At 48.3% G+C, this 18,724-nt stretch overlaps 1 protein-coding gene across 1 annotated transcript in view; it reads right to left on the bottom strand.

Moving 5' to 3' along the window:
- The window catches only part of LGR5 (leucine rich repeat containing G protein-coupled receptor 5), a 153,154-nt gene that overhangs the window by 75,305 nt on the left and 59,125 nt on the right, over window positions 1-18,724 (bottom strand). Inside the window, exon 2 of the mRNA XM_028131178.2 lies at window positions 5,576-5,647. Coding sequence (XP_027986979.2) covers window positions 5,576-5,647 — 72 coding nt within the window. The remainder of the gene's footprint in view (window positions 1-5,575; window positions 5,648-18,724) is intronic.

Below are 18,724 nucleotides of genomic sequence, written 5' to 3' on the forward strand. Positions count from 1 at the left end.
CAATAATGAGAGAGAATCATTGATTGGCTGCCTCCTGCATACCCCTTACTGGGGATTGAGCCCACCACCCAGGCATGTGCCCCTGACCAGAATCGAACCACGGACCCTTCAGTCTGGAGGCCGACGCTCTATCCACTGAGCCAAACTGGCCAGGGCTACTTTATTATTTTTTTAAAGACTCAAAACAAATTTTATTTTTCCCTTTTTCATTGAATTTATTGGGGTGATACTGATTAACAAAATTATACAGGTTTCAAGTGCAGAATTCTACAACACATCATCTGTACACCGCACTGTGTGTTCACCACCCCAAGTCAAGTCCCCGTCCATCACCGTTTATCTTTCTATACCCTCCTCCACCTTGATTAATGCCCCTTCCCCCAGCAATCATCACACTGTTGTCTGTGTCCATAAGTTTTTAAACTATGGCACTGTTGATAAGGTCCAGTGATGAATGAGGAATGAACCATGGCTGTCTACAGGGTTTAAAGCATAGTTAAATAAATTAAACTAGGGAAATGATATACAGGGTGGGGCAAAAGTAAGTTTACAGTTGTGAGTAGGCAAAACACAGAGTTTATTGTATCATTATTTGTTAATGCTTGTATTATTTTCCATACGAACAACTGTAAACTTACTTTCGCCCCACCCTGTATTGGGTAATGAACAGTAAGGGGAAGAGTGGTAACTTGGATTTATTAACTGTGATTTTAAAAAATTGAGTTTTGGGGTGAGAGTTTTATTTAATAGATAAAGAGATAAAGCATAGAGATGAGCAGAATAAACTAAATGAAAGAATACTTTCAGAACAATGCCTTAATTGTCATAACAAAAGTACATATTCACACACACACAAAATGACAGCTATCTGAATGTTTGTATCTAGCTGTATGGTTGGTCATTTGTTAGTTCAGTTAGAATACTATATAAAATATGCTGCTTAATTATATGCATATGTATGGAACAACATTAATTAAGATTTTTGTACCTGTTGAGCAATGGTAAATTGATGAAATTTTATACCTGAAAATTCTGATGACACTTTTCTCATAGCCAATATGTAACACTAGTGAATAAATAACCTGGATATCCAATCCCTACCTGCTAGGTAGATAGCTCTTGGTTCCTTTCTCTCTCATTCCCTCTCTTTCATTCCCTCACATATACACATACACAGACACACTATCATTACGAAACTCAGTTTAAACAACACTTTAAAGCGTTCCATTGTGTAACCCTAGCTGGTTTGGCTAAGTGGATAGAGCATCAGCCTGCGGACTGAAGGGGTCCCAAGTTTGATTCTGGTCAAGGGCACATGCCCGGGTTGCCGGATTGATCCCCATAGGGGGCATGCAGGAGGCAGCTGATCAATGATTCTCTCTCATTATTAATGTTTCTCTCTCTCTCTCTCTCTCTCTCTCTCTCCTCCCTTTCTCTCTGAAATCAATAAAAAAATATATCTATAATAATCTATAATAATAAAAGCATAATATGCTAATTAGAGCGGTCGTCCTTCCAGATGAAGCCAGGGCTGCGAGGGAAGCCCGGGTCCTGGGTGCCAGAGGGAAACCGGTGCTGGCAGCCGGGCGAAAAAAGGCCTACTCTTGCACGAATTTTGTGCATCGGGCCTCTAATATCCTATCTAATAAAAGAGTAATATGCAAATTGACCATCACTCCAACAAACAAGATGGCTGCCCCCATGTGGACACAAGATGGCCACCACAAGATGGCTAGCAGGGATGGGCAGTTGGGAGGGACCAGGCCTGCAAGGGAGGGCAGTTGGGGGCAATCAGGCCTGCAGGGGAGGGCAGTTAGGGGTGACCAGGCCAGCAGAGGAGGGAAGTTGGGGGTGACTAGGCCTGCAGGGAGAGCAGTTGGGGGGGAACAGGCCTGCAGGGGAGAACAGTTAGGGGCAATCAGGCTGGCAAGGGAGCAGTTAGGCATCAATCAGGCTGGCAGGGGAGTGGTTAGGGGGTGATCAGGCTGGCAGGCAGAAGTGGTTAGGGGCAATCAGGAAGGCAGGCAGGTGAGTAGTTGGGAGCCAGCAGTCCTGGATTGTAAGAGGGATGTCCGACTGCCCGTTTAGGCCTGATCTTACCAGCTGAGGGACACCCCCTGCCCCCTGTGCACGAATTTCGTGCACCAGGCTTCTAGTATATATATAAAAACTAGTAGCCCGTTTGCACGAAGATTCGTGCAATAGACCTTAATTCACCTGGCTGCCTGCACCAGTGTTCTGCCGGCACCGGGGACCCAGGCCTTGGCTGTGGCCACCGCCTTCTGCCTTCTTTCAGGGTCGGGCTTGGCCCGGGCTGCGGCCTTGGGCTCGGCCGCACCCAGCATCCCTGCTAAGGATCGCAGGAGCCGACCCCCAGTGGTTTCCTGCAATCCGTGCAGGCTCCCCACTGGTGCCCAAGGCCGGGAAAGACTCGGGTGGAGGCTTTTCCGCCACACCCCAACGTCCCTGCAACGGTTTCCTGGTGGGCGTAGCTTGGGCGTAGCAAAGGTGCGGTCAATTTGCATATTTGTCTATTATAAGGTAAGATAAAGTTTTCCACTGTGTAAACCACTGTGCTAGGCACTGTCGAGGGAAAGAAAAGCACTGATTAAATACGTAATTCCTGAACTTCTTCCTACTTTCTGAGTCTGCCTCCGAAAGTGAGTTTGAATCTTAGCTCTGGCACATTCTGACTTCATTGTCTTGGGTAAGTTCCTCATTTCTCTGTACTTTAGTTTTGTAAAAAAATATGTGAACTGGCCCAGCTGGTATAGCTCAGTGGTTGAGTGTTGACCTATGAACCAGGAGGTCACGATTCAATTCCCGGTGAAGGTGCATGCCTGGGCTGTGGGCTTGATCCCCAGTGTGGGCTGTGCAGTAAGCAGCCAATAAATGATTCTTTCTCATCATTGATGTTTCTATCTCTCTCTCCCTCTCTTTTCCTCTCTGAAATCAATAAAAATATATTTTCAAAAAATCTGTGAACTGGAATTAATATCTAACTTTATGGGGTTATTAAGAAGATTCAGTTTGATAGTATGGGTAAAATATTTTGTACAATATAAACTATTATTGTTGTCATTATAATTATATTAATTTGAAGATTTTATATTCTAGAAGAGAACATAGACTTAAACATAGCTAACTCTAAAGAAACAATTAACAACGTAACAAAGGCAACCCATAAATTTAGCCTGGGGAATAAAGTAATAAACCAAGCAGAGTTGATCATTTTTCCAGGTTCTATAAATACTATCCCCTTTTTGCCACTAAATAAATAATGATGTCTTCAAAACATGTTAGATGCAACACAGAATTATATATGGGGAAAGTGGTCTTTAAATTCAGCAAGTTGGCCAGATCAGCAGAGGGAATTCAAGAACAGAATGAGAAAATGGAATGAACAGTCTTAAAAAGGTGTCCTCTATTTCTGAAATTCTGATTCCATGGTCAAGATACTTGATGGAGTTTCCAGAGATATAAAAAAAGACAATTCAGAAAAACAGCATTTTCAAATAGTAGTTCCCTCCCTCTCTTTCTTCCTGATTTTTCTCAATTGTCTTTTCAAAAACTGTCCTTGGAAGAAAATGAACATTCACTTCACAAAGAAAGGAGTTATTTTGAATAAGTTGGCTCATTGAGGGAGGAATTCTATTAAATAAAGTCCTTGGGGAAGTGAATTATTTATTGATTTAGTTTGTGGTATTAAGTTGGGGTGTCCTTCTTCCATTACATATTATAAGGAAATTAAAGAGAAAAGAATAGGAAATGAATGTCTTAAAAAATATGAGGATAAAGAGGACTATTGTATATTAATTATGGTGGGCGTGGGAGGATAAGGATGTAAATTAGAAAATAACACTGATGTTTGAAATTTACTAAAATTAATCTTAAAAAATATTGGCTAATGTCAACTAATCTGTTACTTTTTTCTAAGGCAGCTAACTTGTATAAGAAGCTCCTTTTACACACTTGCTTTCTTATTAGTTCATTTTTTCATTCATCAAAAATTTATCATGTATTGCATACCAGCTATGATGAAGACAGACATGATCCCAACCTTGATGAAGGTTAAATTTTAGTCACAAGAGTGGCCAGACATAGCCCTAGCTGGTTTGGCTCAGTGGATAGAACATGGGCCCGTGGACTGAAGGGTTGCAGGTTTGATTCCAGTCAAGGGAACGCACCTCTGTTGCAGGTGCATGTGGGAGGCAACCAATCGATGTGATTCTCTCACATTGATGTTTCTCTGTCTCACCCTCTGCCTTCCACTCTCTCTAAGGAAAAATATCCTCGGGTGAGGATTAACAACAACAAAAAAACAACAACAAACAAACAAAAGGCCAGAGATAAAAGAAAAGAAGAAAAAAAGAGGCTCCTGGATAACCCACAGTGAAAACCCATTCATTGAATGAGTAAAACCTACTGTACAGTCCAGTAATCTAAGCCTCCCCAGCAAACTCCTCCATACCAATGCAGGTACATTCAGCTGATTTAAGTATTACAACAATAGCATTTGTTAAAAATATAATGCTACCAAAATAAATAAATATAAACTAAAGGGGAGAAATTTGAATATTTTCTTCTTGGGGAAAAAGAGATTGATGTAGTGTCATTTGATTGTGATGGAACATTCTTTCCACCTCCCACAGTGGATCGTGTGGTGCATCAACAATTTAAATTACTCCCCAAATTGGACCCTGACTTTTAGGATTTATTTTTAAAAAGTATTTTAAAAAGAGGTCATTGCCTAAACAATTCCTTTAATCAGAAATCAGAGGATTTACTCAAACGGATGGTGCCAAACTTTCTTCATGAAGACTACCATGGTACTTCACTTCCTTAGTCCCCATCACTCAAAAGGGTAAGAGGATCAAATGAATTTTTAAATGCAGATTTTTGGTTTATACAGTTCTTTTTCATCTTCTGGAAATTGATTACGGGACTTAATGAAGATTCCTCTGTGTATCATTAACCAATTTAGCTTCTTCGTTTTTAATTTAATTTTTTCCCCCCACAGTGAGTTTGGGAGAGCATGGTTCTAAGTCTGTCGTGGATTTCATGTTTTTTCTGTTCAAGCCTTGAGGGAAGCTAAATTACTAGAAAAAACAGTAATTAAAAGTGATCAGGACAAAAAAGCTTTGGTGCTATGAAATATGGACTCCCTGACCCAAACCGAACCAAGCAGCAGTTTTTGGTTTTGATTATAGCTTTTCTTACTATTTTAATAAACATGAACCAGTATTCAAACTTTTAATATCCTGCTGCTTAACTATTTCCAAAGAGCCATCCAGCTCTTTTAAACGGCCTTTGTTTTAAAATTTTAATTTGTTTGGCCCAGTCTCACCTTAGAATGCCGTAGCCTCATGGTAAACTCTTTTATAAGTTGATTTCCAGAATCACAAGCAATTCTTCTATTTCCCCCTCCCAACTAAGTGCTTCCTCATGTGCCAAAATTGTTGGTGCTGACAGCTTCTCTGCCTTGTTTTATCTGGTTCCCACAGTAAGTCTGAGAGACAAACACAAGAATGTGTCCAGCGTTGACTGGACGCATCGTGGCCACAGTGATACTTACAGCTCCTCTAGGAAGCGGAGGCTGTGCAGAGGACTCGGGGGCAGCTGACTGATGTTGTTCATGCTGAGGTCTCTGGAGAGGAAAACAGACAGCGTGTGAGGAGCGGCGTCTGCCACCGCAAGGAAATCCAGCTGTTCAGTTCACACATCTTCAAGCAGTAGAGCCAAATGAACTCATTCTTTTGCTTGACAAATGAATCGCGATTGTGCACCTTAAACATATTCCTTTCCCCCCCGGTCCTCCCCCCCCACCATCAGGGGCTCTTTATCAAGTTAGAGACCCTAGAGGAGGAGCTTATATGGATTCAAAATGATTTAGACCATTCATGGGCATGGTTGTAATTCTTCAGGTTTAAGACTGCGTGATTAGGACAGCAAGGAAAGGCATAACTCAATGCTAGACATAACTCAACTCCGTGTCTTGCTTTACGTTTTGTGACAAAGAGAAATGTCTTCACCATGCAACGCTGGGAGTCCTGCTTCTCTGGGACTCCAAGCACCTTGTAAAAACAAATGTTTTGATTCAAAGAAACTTAAAAAAACAAAACAAAACCAAACAAGACAAAAAGCCTATTCCCTCCTTCTAACATGTTCCTTTTACAGGTTCTCGGATTGCATTAAATAAGTGAAATGAACCATAAAACAAGGGTGAAATGCGATCCTGCTCTGTAGCACACTTCCTGCTGGGCCTGCACAGTAGTTCCTGGCACAGGAAACAACAAGCCACTTTGGGCAGAACTCAATCAATTTTTGTTTTAAGAGAAACTCCATGTAATTAGATTTTATTCTGTTTTACTTTTCTGGTTAAAACATTTTTTTTTTTTTTTTTTACTGTGTCTCACATAATCCTACAGCATCACTGGTATATGCCATCTGTATCTCAGTTCCCCAAAGACTGCTAGACAGATTCTAATCAAGACCGACTAAGACTTTATGTAACAGTCAGCTGAAGGCTGACTTAAAAAAACACTCATTGCTCACTCCAGAAGATTCCCATCTAATGCCATTGAAATCTCAGACCAGATCTACATACTTAAAATTTATCTTGCGATACACAATGAGCTCCAGAGCTATTCTTTCTACATTGATTTAATCAGCATATAACATTGTATTAGGTGTACAACATAATTTGATATATGTACATGTTGTGAAATAATAACCACAACAAGTTTAGTTAGCATCCATCACCATTCATATTGACAAAATTTGTCTTCTTGTGACGAGAACTTGTAAGATTTATCTCACAGCAACTTTTGAATACACAATACAGTATTGTTAATAAGAGTCACTATGCTGTACATTACATTCCCAGGAATTATTTATCTTATAACTGGAAGTTTATATCTTTTGACAACCTTCACCCATTTCACCCATTAGCTTTCTTTTAAAAAAAAATCTGGATTTTTCTGTTATTGAAGGGGCCACATCCACTGCACACAACCAGCTGATTTCATTGAGGCTAAGAACTGAGGGATCATTCACTTCCTGACTTTAAAAAGTTACCAGTGGGAGCACTTTGCCTCCCAGCAATTGTCCTCAGATTTGGCCCAAATGAACTCTTATACAAATAAAAGTCACCAATGTGTACAAGGAAGATAAAATACTTCGCTAAATGTTTTAGAGTATGGTAAGAAGCAGAATTGTTCATTTTAATGTTGGTGAACAATAATATAGTTGAGTTAAATGCTATGTTCTCAAGTTAAAACTAAACTATGCCAAAAATCTGGATTTTTCTGGCATTATCTAGATAAGAGAGCCAAATAACTGATTAGCATTTTCAGGGTTTTTTTTTTGTGCAGATATTTCTCTGAAGTAGTAAAGTTGTTTAGTTCCCTGAACAGACATGGATTCAATTAATTAATGCCGTTTCTGGATTCCTCACAGTGACTGTGGAATCTCTTCAAAGACCTGATATTTCTCAGGGATAATCAATTGTTCGTTAAGTGCTGTCCCACTTATTTCCTAAAGAGGACCAAGGTGGTTTGCTTTTGGAGCTTGTTGATTGGTAACCTAGATTGAACCAGGCTCAGCACCAAGGCAGCGGGTGTGGCGAGTGTTGACTTTCCTCTCCCCTGAAATATCCCTGTGTGATGTGCAAATCAGTTTGGGACAAGCATTAATCTTGTCTACGTGCAGAAAGCTCTAAGTAGAACAAGGAAATTTACACATTAAGGAGATTCATAAGCACCCCGCATTATTTATTACCGGATTTCAGGTACCTGGAAGAGAAGCTTATATAAGCCTTCACCCTCAGGGTTCCCACTGGAGCGCTTTGAGGGCGGGGCAGCAGAAAGAGAGCAGGCGTTGTCAGGGTAGAGTGTCAGGTACAGTGTCTCGGGTTTGAATTCAGACCTCTCCCTTCACTAGCTGTATGATCTTAAAAAATTAACCTCCCTGTGCAGGCTTCCTCATATTTAAAAAGGGTGTCTCTACATTAATAGTTTGAAACCCTATGGTTAGCTGTTTCCAATTAGAAGAGAGTGACTTAATTTTATTCTTTTTTTTTTTTTTTTTTTTTTTTTTTTAAGGAAAGTCTTATTTTTATTTATTTTTTTTTAATTTCTTTATTGATTAAGGTGTCACATATTTGTCCTCATCCCCCCATTCCCATCCCACCCCTCTCCCCACGCATGGCCCAATCCCCTGTTGAACTTAACCGTTGGATAGGCTTATATGCATGCATACAGGTCCTTTGGTTGAACTCTCCCCCTCCCCCCACCCTCCCCCTACCCTCCCGTATCCTCCCTCTGAGGCCCGATAGTCCGATCGATGCCTCCTTGCTTCTGGTTCTGTTCTTGTTCCTCAGTCTATGTTGTTCATCATTTCCTCTAGATGAACGAGATAAAATGTCACTAGATATATACTAATAAGAACTGAATGTGAGACGAGCAATAATATTTATGCTGACAGGCAAATGAATCAATCTGTAGCGAGCTTCCCCCTGGACCAACAGTTCTTTTGAGACCCAATTTCGATGTCCAGTAGTTCCTTATGTGTACATGTCAGCACTGACCCCTCAGCTCTGGGTGGTGGACAAATGGTGGTAATGGAGGTCTGACTCCCTCTGGTTTGGTCTCGGCCGATCCCAGGGGCACGGCGTCACCTGGACTAAGGGGCACGTGGCCTCACCCATACCCAAGGGGCGCGTGGTCTCACCCGGGCCTGGGACCCAGCCTCACCCGGATGGATCCAGGGGCGCACGGCCTCACCCGGACCCAGGATCCGGCTTCACCCGTACCCAAGGACACTTGGCCTCTCCCAGACCCAGGGGCACGTGGCCTCACCCGGGCTTAGTTGCACAAGGCCTCACCTGGATCCAGGGACACATGGTCTCACCCGGACCCAGGGAGGCTTGGCCTCTCCCAGACCCAGGGCCACTTGGGCTCACCCGGGCCTAGGTGCACGAGGCCTCATCCGGATCCAGGGACGCATGGTCTCACCCGGACCCAGGGACGCTTGGCCTCTCCCAGACCCAGGGGCACGTGGCCTCACCCGGTCCTAGGTTCACGAGGCCTCACTCGGATCCAGGGACACATGGTCACACCCAGACCCAGGAACGTTTGGCCACTCCCAGACCCAGGGCCACTTGGGCTCACCCGGGCCTAGGTGCACGAGGCCTCATCCGGATCCAGGGACGCATGGTCTCACCCGGACCCAGGGACGCTTGGCCTCTCCCAGACCCAGGGCCTCTTGGGCTCACCCGGGCCTAGGTGCACGAGGCCTCATCCGGATCCAGGGACGCATGGTCTCACCCGGACCCAGGGACGCTTGGCCTCTCCCAGACCCAGGGCCACTTGGGCTCACCCGGGCCTAGGTGCACGAGGCCTCACCCGGATCCTGGGACACATGGTCTCACCCGGACCCAGGGATGCTTGGCCTCTCCCAGACCCAGGGCCACTTGGGCTCACCCGGGCCTAGGTGCACGAGGCCTCACCCGGATCCAGGGACACATGGTCTCACCCGGACCCAGGGACGCTTGGCCTCTCCCAGACCCAGGGCCACTTGGGCTCACCCGGGCCTAGGTGCACGAGGCCTCACCCGGATCCAGGGACACATGGTCTCACCCGGACCCAGGGACGCTTGGCCTCTCCCCGACCCAGGGCCACTTGGGCTCACCCGGGCCTAGGTGCACGAGGCCTCACCCGGATCCAGGGACACATGGTCTCACCCGGACCCAGGGACGCTTGGCCTCTCCCAGACCCAGGGCCACTTGGGCTCACCCGGGCCTAGGTGCACGAGGCCTCACCCGGATCCAGGGACACATGGTCTCACCCGGACCCAGGGACGCTTGGCCTCTCCCAGACCCAGGGCCACTTGGGCTCACCCGGGCCTAGGTGCACGAGGCCTCACCCGGATCCAGGGACACATGGTCTCTCCCGGATCCAGGGACGCTTGGCCTCTCCCCGACCCAGGGCCACTTGGGCTCACCCGGGCCTAGGTGCACGAGGCCTCACCCGGATCCAGGGACACATGGTCTCACCCGGACCCAGGGACGCTTGGCCTCTCCCAGACCCAGGGCCACTTGGGCTCACCCGGGCCTAGGTGCACGAGGCCTCACCCGGATCCAGGGACACATGGTCTCACCCGGACCCAGGGACGCTTGGCCTCTCCCAGACCCAGGGCCACTTGGGCTCACCCGGGCCTAGGTGCACGAGGCCTCATCAGGATCCAGGGACACATGGTCTCACCCGGACCCAGGGACGCTTGGCCTCTCCCAGACCCAGGGCCTCTTGGGCTCACCCGGGCCTAGGTGCACGAGGCCTCATCCGGATCCAGGGACGCATGGTCTCACCCGGACCCAGGTACGCTTGGCCTCTCCCAGACCCAGGGCCACTTGGGCTCACCCGGGCCTAGGTGCACGAGGCCTCACCCGGATCCTGGGACACATGGTCTCACCCGGACCCAGGGATGCTTGGCCTCTCCCAGACCCAGGGCCACTTGGGCTCACCCGGGCCTAGGTGCACGAGGCCTCACCCGGATCCAGGGACACATGGTCTCACCCGGACCCAGGGACGCTTGGCCTCTCCCAGACCCAGGGCCACTTGGGCTCACCCGGGCCTAGGTGCACAAGGCCTCACCCGGATCCAGGGACACATGGTCTCACCCGGACCCAGGGACGCTTGGCCTCTCCCAGACCCAGGGCCACTTGGGCTCACCCGGGCCTAGGTGCACGAGGGCTCACCCGGATCCTGGGACACATGGTCTCACCCGGACCCAGGGATGCTTGGCCTCTCCCAGACCCAGGGCCACTTGGGCTCACCCGGGCCTAGGTGCACGAGGCCTCACCCGGATCCAGGGACACATGGTCTCACCCGGACCCAGGGACGCTTGGCCTCTCCCCGACCCAGGGCCACTTGGGCTCACTCGGGCCTAGGTGCACTAGGCCTCATCCGGATCCAGGGACGCATGGTCTCACCCGGACCCAGGGACGCTTGGCCTCTCCCAGACCCAGGGCCACTTGGGCTCACCCGGGCCTAGGTGCACGAGGCCTCACCCGGATCCAGGGACACATGGTCTCACCCGGACCCAGGGACGCTTGGCCTCTCCCAGACCCAGGGCCACTTGGGCTCACCCGGGCCTAGGTGCACAAGGCATCACCCGGATCCAGGGACACATGGTCTCACCCGGACCCAGGGACGCTTGGCCTCTCCCAGACCCAGGGCCACTTGGGCTCACCCGGGCCTAGGTGCACGAGGCCTCACCCGGATCCAGGGACACATGGTCTCGCCCGGACCCAGGGACGCTTGGCCTCTCCCAGACCCAGGGGCACGTGGCCTCACCCGGGCCTAGGTGCACGAGGCCTCACCCGGATCCAGGGATACATGGTCTCACCCGGACCCAGGGACGCTTGGCCTCTCCCAGACCCAGGGCCACTTGGGCTCACCCGGGCCTAGGTGCACGCAGCCTCACCCGGATCCAGGGACACATGGTCTCGCCTGGCCCCAGGGGTGTGTGGGCTCTCCCAGACCCAGGGGCGCTTGGCCTCGCCCGGGCATGGGGTCCAGCGTCATCCGGGTCCAGGGGCACTTGGCCTCACCCGGACCCGGAGTCCGGCCTCACCTGGACCCAGGGGCATGTGGCCTCACCTAGACCCAGGGACGTGAGGCCTCACTTATACCCAGAGGCGTGTGACCACATCCGAGTCCAGAGGCGCGCAACCCCGCCCGCACCCGGGTCTCAGCGGGGCCCCGTCTTCCCGATCCCAATTCCTGCCGGTCAATCCCCCCTCAGCAATTCCCCTGGCCATCCTTCCAGAGCTCCAGTATGGCTGCTGCAGAACTCGTCGGGCGGCGGCTCGGCGAAGTTCCGGTGCACCCGGTGCATGGCGGTGGGCCAGTCTGGCGTCGCTGCGTCGGCCCTTGGGTCTGCATAGGTGGCCGGTCGCCGAGCATGCGCACCTGGCCGCTTCCGGGGCGTTGAGATTCTTGACGGACTCAGAGGTCAGCAAGCGCGGAGTCTCCCACCCCATGTCTCATAGGGGCTCGTCTGTCCGTGCTTGGCTGCCAGTGGAGCCGTCCCCTCAGCCGGAGACCGCCGGGGGAACTGCGCCGAGCACGTTCCAGGCTGCTGTTGTATCGCCTGAACCATAGTTCTTTTGTGTCGCCTGAGCCGTAGTTCTTAAAGTGTGGTCTTTGGGTCACCGGCATCAGCATCATCCCACATACCCCTCTTTTATTCTAGTTGTAGAGCATCTACTCAGCCAGCCCTATGGTGGTCTTGGATGGTGTCTGCTCTGCTCTCTTGTCGTAGTCTCAAAGTTGTTGTGGAAGTCAACAATCATGCTTCCGCCCTATGCCTCCATCTTGGTCCTCCTTTGTATAGTTAAGTCTTGATTGTTGTTGGTGTCACTGGGGGGGCTCTCTTTGTCTATAAAGGAAGAGTTGCTGTGCAGGAGACACGTTTATGGGCCGGGTCTTGGTGCAGCAAAGCTTTGGCGCTCACTGAATATTCCCGTTGAATGTGTCCCTTATGCACGTGGTGGAAATCTGGTGTCATCTCCCACAGACCACTAGATGTCCTCGTTTCTGGGTCTCCAATGGGGTGTAGATCAGCTACTGCCTTAGGCACTCAGCAAGGATTACAGCAAAAACTGTAGTTTCTTCCTCCTGTCTGAGTGGCCCTGGAGCAGTCCGACTAGAACAGCAGATCATCTGGTCCGCTGCCAGAGGGCAGGCCACCCACATGCATCAGCCGTTGCTTGGGGCGCAGGTGTGCCTGCAAGACTTGCGGGGCAGGTCTTCAAAACATGCGGGGCGGGTCCCAGGGCGGGGCGGGGTCTCAGGGCGCCAACAGGCCATGGTGCGGCGAGCCTCGATGGCTGTGAGTGTGGTCCTTCTGCCTTCCATGTATCTAAGTCCCCTCGTTCCGCACTCCAGCGCAGCAAACACTGCTTGCTGGGCGCACCTCTGCAAGAGTCCCGCCTCTCCCCGCAGGCATCTGGGTCTCCCGGGGTTCGCCAGAAGATGGGTTTCAGGGTGATGGAGAGCTAATCTCCCTTAGGTTTGGAACAAAAGCCCCTTTCCCCCGCCACCAGCCAGACCCACGCACCTCCACACCTCATCCCCTCCGATTTCGCTGGGTGCGAGGCAACAGAACAGCCTTTAACCTCCGCCGCCATCTTTTTCAAACTTCTCAATTTATACTTCTTAATCCCTTCATTTCAGTCAACTCTACTGAAGTCTAGCGCCGCCGGGAGGTGCACGGAAAGGGCGCCCGGGCCTCCGTCCGGTGCGCGGTGCGCGCGTCCCGCGGAACCAGGCGCGCGAGGGCTGCGCGGCTGGGACGGGCGGTGGGCGGCCGCCGAGCTCCAGGCACCGCCATCACCGTGTTCAGGACGTCACCGCCGCGGCGTCCCCCCAATTTATACTTTTTAATCCCTTGAATTCAGTCAACTCTACTGAAGTCTAGCACCGCCGGGAGGTGCACGGAGAGGGCGCCCGGGCCTCCGTCCGGTGTGCGGGGCGCGCGGCCCGCGGGACCAGGCGCGCGGGGGCTGCGCGGCGGGGACGGGTGCTGGGAGGTCGCCGGGCTCCGGGCGCCGCCGCTGCGGCGGCGTCCCCAGCCTCCCGGGCCGGGCGGCCGGCGGGGGCGGCGGAGTTGCGAAAGTGAGTGAGTTTCCCAGGGTTTCGCCCGGAGTGGGGTTCAGTGCAATCGGAGCCGGTGCTCAGCGCACTCCGGAGCCTTTATCTCCTTCCTGCCAGTGAACTCCGGCCAGGTCATCAGCCGCCCCCTCCTCTCCGGTTCCATCCTCCCCGCAGGCGCGTGTGCTCGTGTCTCCGCCCGTTTCTCCATACCTCAGGCTTTTACGGCTTCCCCGACTGTCCCCGTGGCCTTCTCCTTCCCCCCAGCTGTGGGCATTTCAGTCCGCCAGCTCTCCTGTGGTTCTGGACGATGTCCGTTCTGACCTCTAGTTGTATTTTTGAAATTGTTGTGCCCGGCTGCAGGTTAGGTGTTTAACCTATGCCGCCATCTTGGTTTCTCTCTTAATTTTATTCTTAAAAGAGAGAGTACCTCCCTTTCCAACAGGAATTAATAACTTCTCGGTGTTACCTGACATTGTGGTTCCTCTGAGAAAATGAGCTAGTATTGCTAAACCAAAACCTTATCACCTGTTTTTGATAAGGTTTCAAATAAAAGAGTTTGATAAGGGTTTTGATAAAAGAGTTTCCAGCAATGCATATAAGCCTGAAGCAGAAATAATTTTTAAAAAGGACAATCTAATGTAAAATGAAATAGGCCTTTAAAATATAAATTCAAAGTGGGTAAGGTAAAATGTAATTTGTTTTTATTCACTTTTTCATTCTCTGTGTGTAAAAGACCAAATTTTTAAAATTTCTAACTTGCTGTGGATTTATATTGTTATAAAATATAATAAAAATCCTATATAATAAAGAGATGATATGCAAATTGATTGTCATGCCTTCACAAGATGGCTGCCTACGACCAGGCTGGCAGGGGGGTTAGTGAGGGACGACCAAATGACTGAACAAGCAGGCTACATGGGCTGACCAGGCTGGCGGGGGGGGGGGGGGGGCGGCAGTTGGGGGCAACCAGGCCTGCAGAGGGGGCAGTTAGGGGTGACCAGGCAGGCAGAGGGGGGCAGTTGGGGGTGTCCAGGCTGGCAGGGGGACAGTAGGGGGTGACCAGGCCAGCAGGGGGGGCAGTGAGGTAGGACCAGGCCAGTGGGGAGGGGGCAGTTAGGAGCAACCAGGCTGGCAGGGAGGGGGCAGTTGGGAGCAACCTGGCCGGCAGCAGGGGGCAGTTAGGGGCAGGCAGGCAGGCAGGTGAGCAATTAGGAGCCAGAGGTCAGGATTGTGGGAGGGATGTCCAACTGCCGGTTTAGTCCCGATCTCCAGGATTGGGCTTAAACCAGCAGTTGGACATCCCCCAAGGGGTCTTGGATTAAAGAAGGTACAGGCTGGGCTGAGGGAACCCCCCCACCCCCCCCTGTGCACGAATTTCATGCACCAGGCCTCTAGTTAATTATAAGAAAGTAAAATATAAACACAAAGATATACAAAATAGAAGCCTCAATATTTTGTTATGTAATTCAATAGAGATTATTTGATTACAATAAAAGTTCCTAAACCTTTACTCTCAAATTCTTTTTTTAAAAGTATATTTTTATTGATTTCAGAGAGAAAGGGAGAGGGAGAAAGAGATAGAAACATTAATGATGAGAGAGAATCATTGATTGGCTGCCTCCTACACGCTCCACACAGGGGATTGAGCCCACCAATCAGGCATGTGCCCTTGACAGGAATAGAACCTGGGACCCTTTAGTCCACAGGCCAATGCTCTATCCACTGAGCCAAACTGGCTAGGGCTACTCTCAAATTCTTATCTGTTGTGAATCACAGTAAAACACAGCCATGGCCTGGCTGGTGTGACTCAATGGTTGAGTGTCGACCTACGAGCCAGGAGATCACAGTTTGATTTCTGGTCAGGGTACATGCCAGGTTGCCAGCTCAATCCCCAGTAGGGGTGTGCAGGAGGCAGCCGATCAATGATTCTCTCTCACCATTGTTTCTATCTCTCTCTCTTTTTCTCTCTTCCTATCTGAAATCAATAAAAATATATTTAAACAACAACAACAAAACACAGCCATGGACAGGATGGGTCCTCAGACTACTCTGGTTAACAATGCTCTTTTTGTCTTCATATCAAGAAGGGTGAGAAAAATTACCTGAGTAATTTAATTCAACTTTTTGAGTTAAAAATTATAGAATGAGAGCAACCTTTCTACTCTGTACAAAAATATACTCATTCTGACTTTTAAATTATTTTTAAACCTTTTCTTTCATTTTTCTGTAGTATTTGGTCTTTCTGACACCTGGAACACATATAACCTTAGCAGTAACTGAGAGGCTCTTAAAATCATTTCCAAGCCTGTACATTATTTACTTCTTAAACTACTTTTTAAAATGGCTCTATTTTGTATTATATTTTGCCCATGATTCAGTTTCCTAAAATTAGTGAAGCAATAGAATGGATTTCTTTAAATTTTTCATCTTTTGCCAAGATGTTGACATTAATTTTGAAGAACTGGTCAGTAGGTAGAAAAGATCTCAGGGGAAAAAAATGGATGCTTCATTGTGCCAAGATGTTCAAACATGTTAAGCTATTCTGCCCTGTCTCACCCTGTTCTTGTCTATGCATTAATGACTATGTCTATTAATCTAGAACAGGGGTTGCTACGTTCTATGGGCGACATCGGCTATAGATTGGAATCACCTCCGGAACTTTAAAAAATATTAATGCCTGGGTACCCCTGCCCCCCAGAATTTCTGAGTTAATTTGTCCAGTATAGGCTGGGATTTTTTCCCCCATTTTTATTTATTTTTTAATTGAATTTATTGAAATGAGATTGATTGGTAAAATTATATAGGTTTCAGGTATAATTCTATAATACATCATCTATATATTGTATTGTGTGTTCACCACCCCAAGTCATGTTTCTTTCCATCACCATTTATCCGCCCTTTGTTCTCTCCTACCTACTCCCACCCCCCTTTCCCTCTGGTAATCACTATACTATTTTCTGTCTATGGGACCTGGGTTTTTAAAAGCTTCTCAGCTAATTTGATGTCCAGCCAAGGCTGAGAACCAATGCCCAGGGCAACTGTGAATTTCTAGAAGTGCCCTGAGCTCTACAATTCACTCAAAATTAGGATGCTGAAGGCACTAATGACTAGAGTACTCCATCCAAGCAGACAGTATCTTTCTCTTGAAAATGTTTTTTGTTGCTTACAGCTCCACTATTTTGTCTTCATTTGACAAATGTTAATTGAGCATTAATTGTGGGCAAGTCTAGGAACACAGTGGAGAATGAATCCAAGTCATCTTCAACTTTTCCTTTTTCCACTGTCCCTACGTCCATAAGACACCCAGAGTTACTTCTACTACAGAGCTTGCTTCTGGGTCTGGCCTCTCTTCTTTCTTCTTGATAACTGCTTACTGTGTGTCTTTATTCTAGGTCCCTATACCATGGCCAGAGAGGTCACCCTGGAAAATTCATCTGATGGTCACTCCACTCAAACCCACTGCTAGCCAATAGCAAAGACATCCCCTTAGGTGGATGATTTGGAAAAGGGCTCCTCCTCTGGAGGCGCATGTACATTACAGAAAAGATCTTTCTCCCACTGCAGGAGCCACAGAGTGGGGTGAAAGCCTTGGTAAGCAGAGCTTGGCCTGGAGCTCAGCCCCCATGGAGGAGCCCCTGCTCAGCTGTAGCCATATGGGACTCCCCTGTCTGAGAACTTCTGCTGGCTCCAGGCCTCTTAGAGGAACTAATGCCCACATTTTTTAGGCTTTACACCATCTGGCCTAATATTAGTTTCCATCTTGATTTGATGTCACTTGTCTCTGTGCAATGTGTGCTCTGGTTACACTGAAATTCTTGCTGTTCCTCTTTGTATCTCTCTGTCTTTACACATGTGATTCTCTTTTTCCAGAATACATGAGTCTCTGTATTTCCAAATTACCACTCCAGTGCTCCCTCGCTTTCCTCCCCCCATTTACAAATCTAGCTTAACAGACCCTTGTGTTTCTGACACAACCTCTTATCTTTCCAGGTTAGTTGTTCTCTATTTTAGCCTCTAGTCCTTTGATATTTCCAGTATCAAAGCCTTGTTTTAGCTTAAGAGCCTAGCTTAGATCATGCATTGATCACCCGGATCACTATCTCACCAACATACTCAACTCCCTAGTCCCCATCTTCTGTTTCACTCTCCTGGCAAAAGCCCAGCTCTGGAAAAACACCGTAATTCTTCCTCTCTGTTACTATCCCAGGGTACTGAGTTATACTAGAAAATAAAAACTCACAAATGTGCAGATTAGTGACTATAAATTCATGGTCTTTGTGGGTTCTCAACACGGCCGCACAATCCTGCTATTTGTTATTGCTCCATTTACTCCCACGGGGACTGTTGCCAACCTTTACCACTTGCCTCAAACCTCTTAATCAACAACCACCCCCATTATGGGATACATTCCCTGTACTTCATGGAAATAAATGGAATTCTTCAGACCACCAAACAGGCTATAGGCCAAATCCTTGTTCTCTTTTATCACCTGCTTACTATGCCCATACTTTTCTCCTGGTTCAGTCTTGCTCCTGGATCCCTTCCCCTCTCTGATGCTACAGCACATCACTCCATGAATATAATTCCTTTGATTCCCTGTATTTTTTACCCTCTTCTTCTTCCCGTTCACTGTGTAAACATAGTTAAGTCTTTTCCGTGACTGAAACAAAAGGAAAACAGAATCTCCCAATCCCATGTCTTCCTCTACCTGTTACCCAATCTTTCTCATTCCCTTTGGGGTTGTTTCTGGTCTACAATTATAGTCTCCACTTCCCATTTCCTTTCTGACCATAACACATAAACTTCCATCCCTACACTCCAATAAAACTGCTCTTGCCAAAGAAACAGCAACTTCCACACTGTCCAATCTAATGAACACATGACTTACTGGGCCTCTCTCTTGCATTAGATGCGCTCTTTCTGGAAATCATGCTCTATTGTCTCCAAGTCATCATTCTCTCAGGACTCTTTTCATACTTTCCCAATCTTTCCACTTTATAGACTCCTTTGTGAAATTTTCTTGTATCTACTCCTTAAATGTCAGTGTTCTCTGGAGTTGTGCCCTT

Source organism: Eptesicus fuscus, chromosome 7 (assembly GCF_027574615.1).
Source record: "Eptesicus fuscus isolate TK198812 chromosome 7, DD_ASM_mEF_20220401, whole genome shotgun sequence".
NCBI lineage: Eukaryota > Metazoa > Chordata > Mammalia > Chiroptera > Vespertilionidae > Eptesicus > Eptesicus fuscus.